Source organism: Lipotes vexillifer, unplaced genomic scaffold (assembly GCF_000442215.2).
Source record: "Lipotes vexillifer unplaced genomic scaffold, Lipotes_vexillifer_v1.1 scaffold1693, whole genome shotgun sequence".
In the NCBI taxonomy this organism is placed as follows: Eukaryota; Metazoa; Chordata; class Mammalia; order Artiodactyla; family Lipotidae; genus Lipotes; species Lipotes vexillifer.
This window is the reverse complement of record NW_006782186.1, coordinates 556,535-568,191: the sequence shown is the minus strand read 5'-3', so window position 1 is coordinate 568,191 and position 11,657 is coordinate 556,535. Positions and strand designations below refer to the sequence as shown.

At 51.3% G+C, this 11,657-nt stretch overlaps 1 protein-coding gene across 1 annotated transcript in view; it reads right to left on the bottom strand.

Moving 5' to 3' along the window:
• Window positions 1–10,066: 10,066 nt before the first annotated feature.
• The window catches only part of MOGAT2 (monoacylglycerol O-acyltransferase 2), a 13,049-nt gene continuing 11,458 nt past the window's right edge, over window positions 10,067–11,657 (bottom strand). Inside the window, 2 exon segments of the mRNA XM_007455033.1 lie at window positions 10,067–10,221; window positions 11,611–11,657. The exon segment at window positions 11,611–11,657 is cut by the window's right edge and continues 12 nt beyond it. Coding sequence (XP_007455095.1) covers window positions 10,067–10,221; window positions 11,611–11,657 — 202 coding nt within the window.

Sequence of the window (11,657 nt, the reverse complement as noted above, 5' to 3'; positions counted from 1 at the left end):
CCCCGGTCCGGGAAGATCCCACATGCCACGGAGCGGCTGGGCCCGTGAGCCAGCTGAGCTGAGCCCGCGCGTCCGGAGCCTGTGCTCCACAACGGGAGAGGCCGCAACAGTGAGAGGCCCACGTACCGCAAAAAAAAAAAAAAAAAAAAGAAGGGAGGGCTGGAGAGATGCTGAGGTCTTAGAATCTCTAGGACTTGGTGACATGGAGGTAAGGCTGAAGCATAGAGATGATTGAATATAACTTCAGGTTTCAGACAAGAACCCGGGAGCACTGACCTCCAGCTCTAATGCCTGACCTGGGGGTGCGGGCTCAGTAGTGGCCTTTGGCCCTGTCTTGTGGGACAGGTCTGGCCAACTGGAGAGGAATAGGCCTGAGACACTTGGGAACCAGCCTTCAGAACAATCCCTGCCCCATTTTAGCAAGTTTTTATTGCAAAACATACAGAAAGTGCCCCTTGCATCATTTCATCTGTAAGTATTTTACTAAAGTCTCCCAGGACCTTTCCCCTGCAGGGAAGGGACGGGGAGTAAATCTCCCCTCACACTGAGAGCTCCTCATGCATGCTTTGTTATCCATCCCTCCCTCTTGCTCACCTTTCCGGAGACCCTCCTAGCCCTGTGCAGATCTGGGGGTGCAGTCCTTACTCTCTGGGATCCTGCTTTCTGGCGGAAGAAACAGACACATTAAAAGACAATTACTGGGCTTCCCTGGTGGCACACTGGTTGAGAGTTCGCCTGCCAATGCAGGGGACACGGGTTCGTGCCCCGGTCCGGGAAGATCCCACATGCCACGGAGTGGCTGGGCCTGTGAGCCATGGCCGCTGAGCCTGCGCGTCCGGAGCCTGTGCTCTGCAAAGGGAGAGGCCACAAGAGTGTGAGGCCCGCGTACCGCAAAAAAAAAAAAGACAGTTACTATGTGTGGTGATGGATGTTAACTAGACTCACTGTGGTGATCATCTCACAATATATATATATCAAATCATCATGCTGTACACCTGAAACAAATATTATATATATATTTTTTGGCTGCATTGGGTCTTCGTTGCTGCCCTCAGGCTTTCTCTAGTTGCGGCGAGCGAAGGCTACTCTCTGTTGTGGTGTGTGGGCCTCTCATCGCGGTGGCTTCTCTTGTTGCAGAGCACAGGCCCTAGGCTCGTGGGCTTCAGTAGTTGCGGCACGTGGGCTCAGTAGCTGTGGCTCACGGGCTTAGTTGCTCCAGAGTATGTGGGATCTTCCCGGACCAGGGCTCGAACCCGTGTCCCCTGCATTGGCAGGCAGATTCTTAACCACTGTGCCACCAGGGAAGCCCACAAATATTATATATTAATTATATTTTTTAAAAAAACAATTACTTTTCAGCAGTTTTCCCAGCTTTCCTTAGCAGTGAACTCTTTTCTTCAAATGCAGCCTTGTTCAGAAGCCCACAATGTGACACAGATGACATGTGATTGTTACGTACTGTGTTCAGGCCTCAGTATCCCTATGCTCCATCCAGATGGGAATAAGTAAAGTATCTCTTTCCTAGGGTTGTTGTAAGGGCTAAAAGAATGAACGAAGTGCCCAGCACAGGGCCTAGCATCTAGTACTTGACAAATGTTATCAATAGAAGAGTTATGATTGAAACAGAAATTGGGAGGCCAGATTTACCAGGAGATGGGGCAACCTGTCCAACAGGATTTGAACAAACATAATGGGGGAGGGAAGGGTAAAATGTCCCGAGTAATGATTGAAACTGGAGGACACTAGGAGTGACAGAGACAGGCATCCTAGCACGGAGATGAAAACATACCCAGAGGAAAACCACAATGTGAGCAAGGGTCCCAGAGAGCAGAAGCCCAGTAATAGTAGCCTCAGTCAGAGGAAACTGGAGATGTGGTGTGCTTGATTTAGCTTATCTTTCTAAGCAAAGGCCAGTGCAGGCACAGAGATGGGTGAGACTCAACCCTGCTCTCAGGGAACTTGCAATCTGGGGAGGCACTCTGGGACTGCAATGCAGGGAGGAAGTTGGGGGGGGGGTCAATGAAAGGGGATTCTGGGTAAATCAGGAACAACTTCCTGGAGGAGGGTGCAGTCATGCTGGGCCAGATCTACCAAAATACACCACTATGCTACACTCCACTGCAGTGGTTCTCAAACTTTCCTGTAAATCAGAATCACCTGGAGTTACAGGTTGCCAACAAACACATAAGAGGATGCTCAACATCACTAATCATTAGAGAAATGCAAATCAAAGCTACAATGAGGTATCACCTCCCACCAGTTAGAATGGGCATCATCAAAAAATCTACCAACAATAAATGTTGGAAAGGGTGTGGAGAAAAGGGAACCCTCTTGCACTGTTGGTGGGAATGTAAATTGATACAGCCACTATAGAGAACAGTATGGAGGTTCCTTAAAAAACTAAAAAGAGAATTACCATATGACCCAGCAATCCCACTACTGCGCATATACCCTGAGAAAACCATAATTCAAAAAGAGTCACGTACAACATTGTTCATTGCAGCTCTATTTACAATAGCCAGGACATGGAAGCAACCTAAATGTCCATCGACAGATAAATGGATAAAGAAGATGTGGCACATATATACAATGGAATATTACTCAGCCATTAAAAGAAATGAAATTGAGTTATTTGTAGTGAGGTGGATGGACCCAGAGTCTGACATACAGAGTGAAGTAAGTCAGAAAGAGAAAAACAAATACCGTAGGCTAACACATATATATGGAATCTAAAAAAAATAGTTCTGAAGAACCTAGGGGCAGGACAGGAATAAAGATGCAGAGGTAGAGAACGGACTTGAGGACATGGGGCGGGGAAAGGGTAAGCTGGGACGAAGTGAGAGAGTGGCATGGACATATATACACTACCAAACGTAAAATAGATAGCTAGTGGGAAGCATCCACATAGCACAGGGAGATCAGCTCGGTGCTTTGTGACTACCTAGAGGGGTTGGATATGGAGGGTGGGAGGGAGCTGCAAGAGGAAGGAGATATGGGGATATATGTATATGTATAGCTGATTCACTTTGTTATAAAGCAGAAACTAGCACACCATTGTAAAGCAATTATGCTCCAATAAAGATGTAAAAAAAAAAAGAATCACCTGGAGGACTTGGTAAAACAGCTTGCTGGGTCCCACTCCCAGAATTTCTGATTCAGTTGGTCTGGGGTGGGGCTGAGAATTTGCATTTCTAACAAGTTCCTGGGTGGATGCTAAAGCTGCTGGTTTGAAGACCACTCTTGGAGAATCACTGTTGAACTGCTTTGCACTGAGGAGATGACAGTGCATCTCAGAGAAACTGCAGGAGGAATCTGTAGTTTCTGGGGGGTGATGGGAAGTGACGTTCTGTGGGGGAAGCATTGGAAGACTGGAGGTAGGGTGGCGCAGTCCTTATTTTCCCAAAAGGAGAAGCAGCAGCTTTCATGAACTACCGCAGGTAGTAACAGGTGCTAAACTTCAGTGAGTATTGTCTGCCAGTTCTGGTTTCAGGTATATTACATGTGTGGATTTATTGAAGCCTCAAAACAACTCTATGGAGTAGATACTATTGTAATTTGTCTCATTTTACAGTTGAAGAAATGGAGGCACAAAGGTTTAAAAACTTGCCCAGGATCACACAGCTAGTAAGAGGCAGAGCCAGGATTTAAGTCCAGGTATTCTGGCTTCAGAGCCTATGCTCTATAATAGCTGCAAAGTCCTGGCTGATTCTGAGGTCAATGGTATAAACCGCATACTTTATTTTTTTTATTTTTTTGCTGTACTCGGGCCTCTCACTGCTGTGGCCTCTCCCTTTGCGGAGCACAGGCTCCGGACGCACAGGGTCAGCGGCCATGGCTCACGGGCCCAGCTGCTCCACGGCACGTGGGATCCTCCCGGACCGGGACACGAACCCGTGTCCCCTGCATCGGCAGGCGGACTCTCAACCACTGCGCCACCAGGGAAGCCCTATAAACCGCATACTTTAAAGGGTGGCCCTGGAGAGAAGGAAGCATTGGTTATCAGGAGCTGAGGTTGAGTTAGCAAGAAGGAGTGATATTCATGCACCAGTTCCCTCTCCGGGGCTTCACTAAGTCCCAAGCTGGCCCAGGCCTAGGCCCTTGGGTATCAGCTTAGTTCATGAGCATGAGGATGACCAGCAGACCAGAGTGGGCCGGGCCAGGGAAGAGTAGCTGTTCCAGATGGGAGCTATTCCTAGGGTGAGGTATCCTCGCAGCTCCAGGCTCCACTCTCAGCCTGGCGTTGTGGGGCTTTAAAATCAGCAACCCACACGAGGATTTTGACACAGAACGTGCAGGAGACAAAGAAGGGTGTAAAGCAAATCTTTTACCTGAGATAAGCAAGATTAGAAGACCCTGAAAGTCTGCAGAAGCGGGTTGAATCTGACAGGATGGTGTTGAAGAGGAAGAAATACAGTCAGGAATTGACCAAATGGAGGGGGTGGGATCAGGGAAGGCTTTCTGGAGGAGGTGGTGTCTGAAAGGACTCCTGAAAGACCAAGACGAATGACATTTGGGTAACAGGTCTTTCCAGCAGAGGGAACACCTTGTTGCAAAATGCTGGCGCTAGGGGAGGCTCGATGTCCTAGGGAACTGGCAGAAGCTCAGCAAAGCTGGAGGAGGGTAAGGAGCAGCTGGCAAGGAAGGCAGAGCCCACACTGCAAGGGCAGTTAGCCGGCCAAGGAGCCAGAGGCATCCTGAGGGCACAGAGAATCCACTGGGCAGTTTGATCAGGGGACTGATGTTGTCAGACCTACACTGGGGAGGTCCTTCTGGCTCCAAAGTGCAGGGTGGATCTGGGGATGGCTTGAGACTGATTTGAGTGGAATGTAGGGCAGCCAATTAGTGGGGGCTGATGTGGGTTTTGCAGGCCAAGAGGAAATGGAGGACTTTATGTATTATTTATTTAACAAAAGAGCAAAGAAATGTCCACAAAATTTTAGTTGACAAAAATCAGAGTAAATAATTGAATACAGTTTTTTGTACTACAGGTCTACTCTTGAGAAGGGCAGAATTTTTGGAGTGACATTTCACCTAACTGGGGCTCAGTCAGCATTCCCTGCAATCAAATGATGGCAGATGTTCATCTGTACAAGTCATTCTTAGCCCATAGGTCGTTCAGACACAGAGTGTAGTTTGCTGAGCTTGGTCTAGACCAGTGGGCCTGGATGCAAGCAAGTGAGAAACAAGGATGTTCTCCCCTCCACCCACAATGGACCCCCAGCAGCCTGCCACTCCGTTGAGAGATGGCACTTCTTCCAAGGGGCTCAGTGAAAATCATCGTTGTTACGAATGCAAGTCATGGGATTCCCAGCGGGGGCTCCTTCCCCTACACAGCCCTGGCCTGCCATGGACCTTGGCTAGCTTGGAGCGGAGGAGCACACAGGGAAGGAGTAGGGTCAGGACTCATCGGCCCAGGACAAGATGCTCTTCAGGCTTCTGCCTTCCCCAGTTTGTGGTTTAGGGGCAGATCAAGTCTCCTAATTTACATAAATTTGCATACATAACTTTCCCTGATGAGGAATCTGAGGCTCCAAGAGAATGAATAGTTTGCTTGGCATCTGTGGTGGGCTAAAAAGGTGGCCCCCCAAAGATATCCATGTCCTAATGCCTAGACCTGTGAATATTACCTTATACGTGGAGAAAATGGGTCTTTGCCTATGTGATTAAACTAAGGATCCTGAGATGAGATTATCCTGGACTATCTGGATGGGCTCTAAATGGAATCACATGTATCCTTATAAGACAGGCAGAGAGAGACTTGACTAGATCTAGAAAGGAGAACGTGATGTGACAATGGAAACAGAGAAAGAAATTTGAAGATGCTTCTCTACTGGCTTTGGGGATGGAGAAGGGACCCATGAGCCAAGGAATACATGTAGCTCTAGAAGCTGGAAAAGGCAAGGAAACAGATCCTCCCCCAGAGTTTCAGGAGAGAGCATGGCCCTGCCAACCATTTGTAAGAGAGACATAGTGCAACTGGGAAGCATCCACCTGGACTCTAGATTCTTAGAAAGTGGCTCAGGGACCTGACTCTGCCCTCCCCTGGGGTCACTAAGACAGACAGCCAGTTCAGCCCAAGGCATCCACTGCCCCTCTGACCTGGCCCATGACCCGCTCCAGCTCAAGCACCTCCCAGGGCTCCTTCCTACCTGGGGGATCAATTCTTGACTTCTTGACTGGACATTAGTTCCCCCAGACAGCAGGCCAGGAGGCATCATCAGGGACCCTATCTGCCTGCCCCACCTCTATCTCAATAGAAGTTTGCTGCACAAAGGCCTCAACCTCAGCCTCCTGTTCCCTAAACCTCACCTTGACCCTGACCCTCCCCAGTAATTCTCACCCACAAGTGCCCTGCCCCTACCTCCTCTCTGCTTTGCTCGCTCAGCAGCCCCCATGTTCCTGCCCCGCCCCCTCCTGATACCTAGCAAAGCCCAGTCCCCCTGAGAGGGTGAGGCTGGGCCAGGCCACGTGGCTGCTGGCAGAGCTGTGCTGGCTGACCCCTGTCCCACCCGTCACCGTCACCGGCACTGGCAAGCTGTGTCAGCAGGCTGCGCCCCAGCAGGCTCTTTGTCCCCGGTGGATAATGATGTCTGAGAACTTCTCCCAGGTCAAAGGGCAGCCTGATTTCAGGAGACCGCAGCTCTGCCCATCCCTGAGGGCCTCTGAGCTTCTCTACCACGCCTGACAAGTCCTGTGGTCCTCGGGCTGTCTGAGTTGGCCAGTGTGTTGGGTGGGAGATCTTCCCACAAGGGCAAGGCCCCTTGGGCAGGCTGGGAGCCCTGAGGGGGTGTCAGGTAGCAGATGCTGTGGAATATCAGACCCTTGCTGTGCAGCTCCTGGCTCGCTGTATCGATGGGGAGGTCAACTACTTTAAAAACACCCCAGTGTCAGCACTCAACACATAAAAGGACATTTTTGTTCACACCAAGTCCAGTGTGGATATTCCTATTTGGGTAGCTCTCCAGGCAGCCTTCCTCTGAGATCAGGCTCTCTGCTCCTACCTTGTGTGACTGATGTCTTCGACATGGGGCCTTCAAGGTTGCTGTGAAAGAGGGGGGATCCCCTTCCCTCTGTCCCAGCCAGGCTTTCCCCTTCCCCCCATCTCCCATTCAGGTGCCCTAAGTCTGATAGTCACCTTGTACTGCCTCCCAGCCGGTCAGGGGGTCATGGCCATGGTTCCCACCTCTGACTTTTGCTCATACCTTTGCCCCACCTGGGGCCCTGCTGTGTGGCCAGCTCAGCCTCTTCCTCCAGGCAGACTGCGTCCGGCAGCATCCACAGCGTTGCGTTTGCCCGGTCCAGTGTCCTGCGCTGTCGCTGTTGCTGTGGGAGCACCAGCAAGTCGTCCCCAGTGACTTCACCTCCAGGTGTCACACCCTCCTATGCAGTGTGGGCTGGACTCAGGGCCCCTCATCAAAGTGATGGAATTAGGAGGCAGAACTGATGGCCTGTGACTCAGAGACTAGACTGTAGAAGGCATTTGGCTTTTTCCTCTCTCTCTCTCTCTCTCCCCCTCCCTCGTGATTTGCTAACTCTGGGATAAGCAGCGTCATTGATAATTGGCAGCCCTCTGGACAGGTACCCATGCGGGGGTCTGAAGCCTTCTGCCAGCAGCCACGGGGGCGAGCTTGGGAGCGGATCCTCCAGCTCCACTCGAGGCTCCGAGACCACGGCCCCGGGAATAGCTTGGCTGCCTCTTCATGAGACACGTGAGCCTGAACCCTCAGTGCAGCCCCTCCAAGATCCTGGTCCTCAGACACTGTGAGACACTAAATGGTGGTGTGTAAAGCAGCAAAGTTTTAGAGTATTTGATCTACAGCAACAGAGAACTAGTTTAATCACCTGAGAGCAAGTCCCGGACTCACCCTCACCCTTGCCCAGGCCTGGCCTGTAGGGCCCAAGAGGAGGTGCGGTGTGAGTCGTTTATGCAACTTCCCAGGCTGACCGGGGATGCTGAGGTCCCCAGGTCCTGTGTGGAGCCTGGGAGGGCACTGACGGTCAGAAGGATGTGGTCTGGCCTCGGGGTTCCCAGTCCCCTGGGAACATGGTAGACCACTCACCCATTCATGGTCATGGCCTTTTCACCTCCAAGCTAGCCCACAGGATGGGTAACCAACCGTGATTCAGGGCAGTGGGGCAGAGAGCAGGGTCGAGGGTGGGTGCAGTGTGCTAAGGTTTGACAAAGGAGGTGACCTTTGATCAGGTCGAGGCGAAAGAGCACCTGGGGAAAGGGATCAGCAGGTCCCAGGACACGGCAGGTGGGAGAGCAAGAAGACTGAGAAGAAACAGCAGCCAACCCACAGAAGTGTGGACATGATAAATCCTTGCCTCCTTCAGCCACTAAGGTCTGCAGTGGCTCCTTACCCAGTGGGCGGGTCCTTCTCTCCCTGGCAAATCTTGCCCTTCCTTCACAGCCCCGCCTACCTGCCACTTCCTCCATCTTCCCCTGGTGGAAACCATCACTCCCCCTCTGAACCCCAATGCCCTTGATTCCCACCTCTCTTGTGACCCTATAGCACCCACCTCACAGGGTCAGAACAGGCCATCATGAGATGCTGGGCACATCTATGACCCGACTCCTAATTATACCTACTCCCTACCATTCCTCACAGGACATGAAATGGCTAATTATGTCATAATACTATCTATACCCAGAAAACCGAGGTCGGTATTGTGATCCTTATTTCTCCAATGATAAAACTGAAGTTTGGAAGAGATGTGACTTGCCCAGAGTCACTGAAAAGGGTTGGGCCAGGCTTAGGCCCAAATTTACATTCTCAGAACACCCCCCTTTTGTACTTATGGGTGTGATTATAACTTCTGGAGGGAAAAGGCCTTATTTTCTTGCTCCAGGTGTGGGAGTTCACAGTACTGGCCCTACCCTACCATCCTGTCCTTTCACTAATGACACGTCACAGACCCAGGGACCCAGAGTTCTTCTCATCAGGGGTGTGTCCCCATCTACCCTGCTTGTAGACACATAGGAATATTCACTCCTCATGTCTGGCCTTTGTTTTCTGACTGGGCTACCCTGTATCTTTATATAACCAATCCCCTTCTCTCCTATAGGACAGGCCAGAAGTGGTAAGTTGGAGTAGATGGGTCAGGAAGAAAGAGGCGACATGCCATTCTCTGGCCCATCTGATCCACCACCTGGGAAGGGGAGACAGGGCAGCAGGGCCGGGGGGCCAGGCTGGGGGGCAAAGGTGAGGCTTTGACCAGCGCTCCCAGGTGGAAGTGGGGAGGATGAGAAAAAAAGTAAAATAGAATCTTTCATTTGATGAATTGACATTTATGGAGCCCATTTTTTATACCAAGGTCAGGGCTGAACTTACAAAGGATGGAGTAGGAGTTGCCTCATGGAGCTCTCAGCCCATATGATGTCAGAGCTGAGACTCAGAGGTCATCCTAGTCACTCGGGGAAACTGAGACTCAGAAGGACAGCGAAGTCCGCTCCCGGTCATCCAGCCGATGACAGAGTGCAATTCTCCTTCCCTACCTCTGGGCCCCTCTGGCTGCCATTTCAGGGCTCAGAGGACTCAGAAACTCAAAGGTGCCCAGGGTGAATGCAGGGGCTTTGTGGCCTCACCCTCCTCTCCAGCTCAGGGAGGGAGGAGCTGGGACAGGCAGGATTCAGGATGAGGGAAATTGTAGGAGAAAGGGCTGCAGCTGGTGGCTTCTTGCAGCTCTCACTCAAGGCAGAGGAAGAAAAACCTGGTAAGATTTCCTGCCCACTGAGTGACAGGACCACAGAGGACAGAGAACCCAGACATTATTCCCTCCCAGCATCTCTCCTATTTCTCAGGTGGGCAGACCAAGGAGAGGGCTTCCTTGCAGAGGGGTCACAGCAGGAGTGCAAATCACCGATGCCAGAGTCTGGTCTCCTCTGCCATGTTGCCAGTTGTGACTCGGGGCCTGGCATGGGTTAGCAACGCAGGAGTCATCGAAGGCTTTGGAGATGTGTTCAACGGACACCTCCACGAAGCCTTCTGGGATCACAGCCTCTCCCTCTATTCTCCCTAATGCCAGCCCTGCCCTTTGGGGCAGCCCCTCCTCTGGGGAGGCACTAGCAGAATTCCAAGTGTTGGTCACTGGGGACGTTGTACTTGAGCTTGTGGGCTTCGAAGAGGTTGCTTAGCTCCTTCATGTAGCGCTGGTGCAGCCTGTCCACCTCTTCCTGCGAGGGACACGGTGTCTTCTGCACCTCGATGGGCGTCCCCACTGCAAGACACAAAGGAGTGAGGTGGCCCAGAGCAGGAACCACCGGACTTGCAGGGGCCCTTGGGGTTCACACCACAATGGTCATCGGTGCAGGAAAGCGCTCTTACTGTCTCACTTTCAATTCTATTTTGGGTGATAAGTTCTAAGATGTTAGGGCAACTCCAAGATTCTGATATATTAACAAGCAATATCTCCTAGAATCGTCCTAACAATCCTATATGGATAGAACCTGTTATTATTATTCCTCTTTGACAGGTCAGGCGATGAGGCTCAAGGAGGTTAAGTAACTTGTTCAAGGTCAGGGAAGAATCAGAGCCAGGTGGCAAGCCCTGGGGGTGTGTTCTTAACCTCCAGGCCAGGTGGCTCTGGGAGTCTCAGATACCGCGATGGGAAGTGCCTGTAGGTCTTGTGGGGAGGCGGCCCACAGCCCAAGCGCCCTTCTTCCCCCCTCTCTCTCCATGCTGGCCTGCAGTGCCCCCTTTCTAGGGAGGGATCGGGAGGCCCTGTGTAGCTCCTTCCTCTGGTTCTGCCTGGCTCAGGAGGAAGCCGCTGTGTTCTTCTCTTGGGAATGGCTCTGGAGGCAGCACATGTGAGTTATATTCATGAAAATACTACCACACAACCCAGAGAAAGTCATGGTGTAGGGGGCTGACCAAGTCTGTACTCAACTAAGAAATGATTGGGTGGTTGGAGATGAACAGACCTCTCTCTACAAGCTTTGCCATTGGAACCTAGGTGGAATCCAAGAAGCAAGCAAATGAGCTGTCCAAGTAGCTGGAAAGACGGTGCTAAGTCCATGCACTGAAGCCCATGCCCATTGGTTGCAGGACAATCCCTCAGGCTCTCTTTCATAGCCCGCTGATTGCTACTTTACACAAAATTCTAACACCTGGAATGCCCTTCCCTTGTATCCATCTTCTCCAATAAGCCTTATGAGATCATTTGGTCAGAATTAAACCCTCCTTCTTTGGTATAATAAAAAAGTCAAATAGATCCTGACCAAACCTCAACTTATTTACTCAAGGGCAGGGTGTTCTTTTGGAAATGATTTAACTTCTCTGAGTCTCAGTTTGCCATCAGTGAAATGGGGATGATAGTCCCTGCCTCCAAGGTTGTTGGGATAACTGAGCTGCTGCATGTAAGGAGCCAGTACAGTGCCTGGCACACAGCAGGTGCTCGGCACTCAGTAGTGGCTACTGTTCTTTGTGTCTCTGTTAGAGTTCTCCTCCCAGACTGCCTTCTATCTGCGTGTGTAACTGTTTCCCAGTCTAGAATGTGAGTTCCACAAGGTCAATGATGTGTCTGGCCCATGTGCATGTCCCCTTGCAGCACACAGCCCGGGGCCCTTGCCTTGTAGGCTTCCCCATCCCAGCCTGGGTCTTGGCTCACCCACGGTGGTGATGGGCTGGCGGTAGGGCATAAGACCAAAGCTGTAC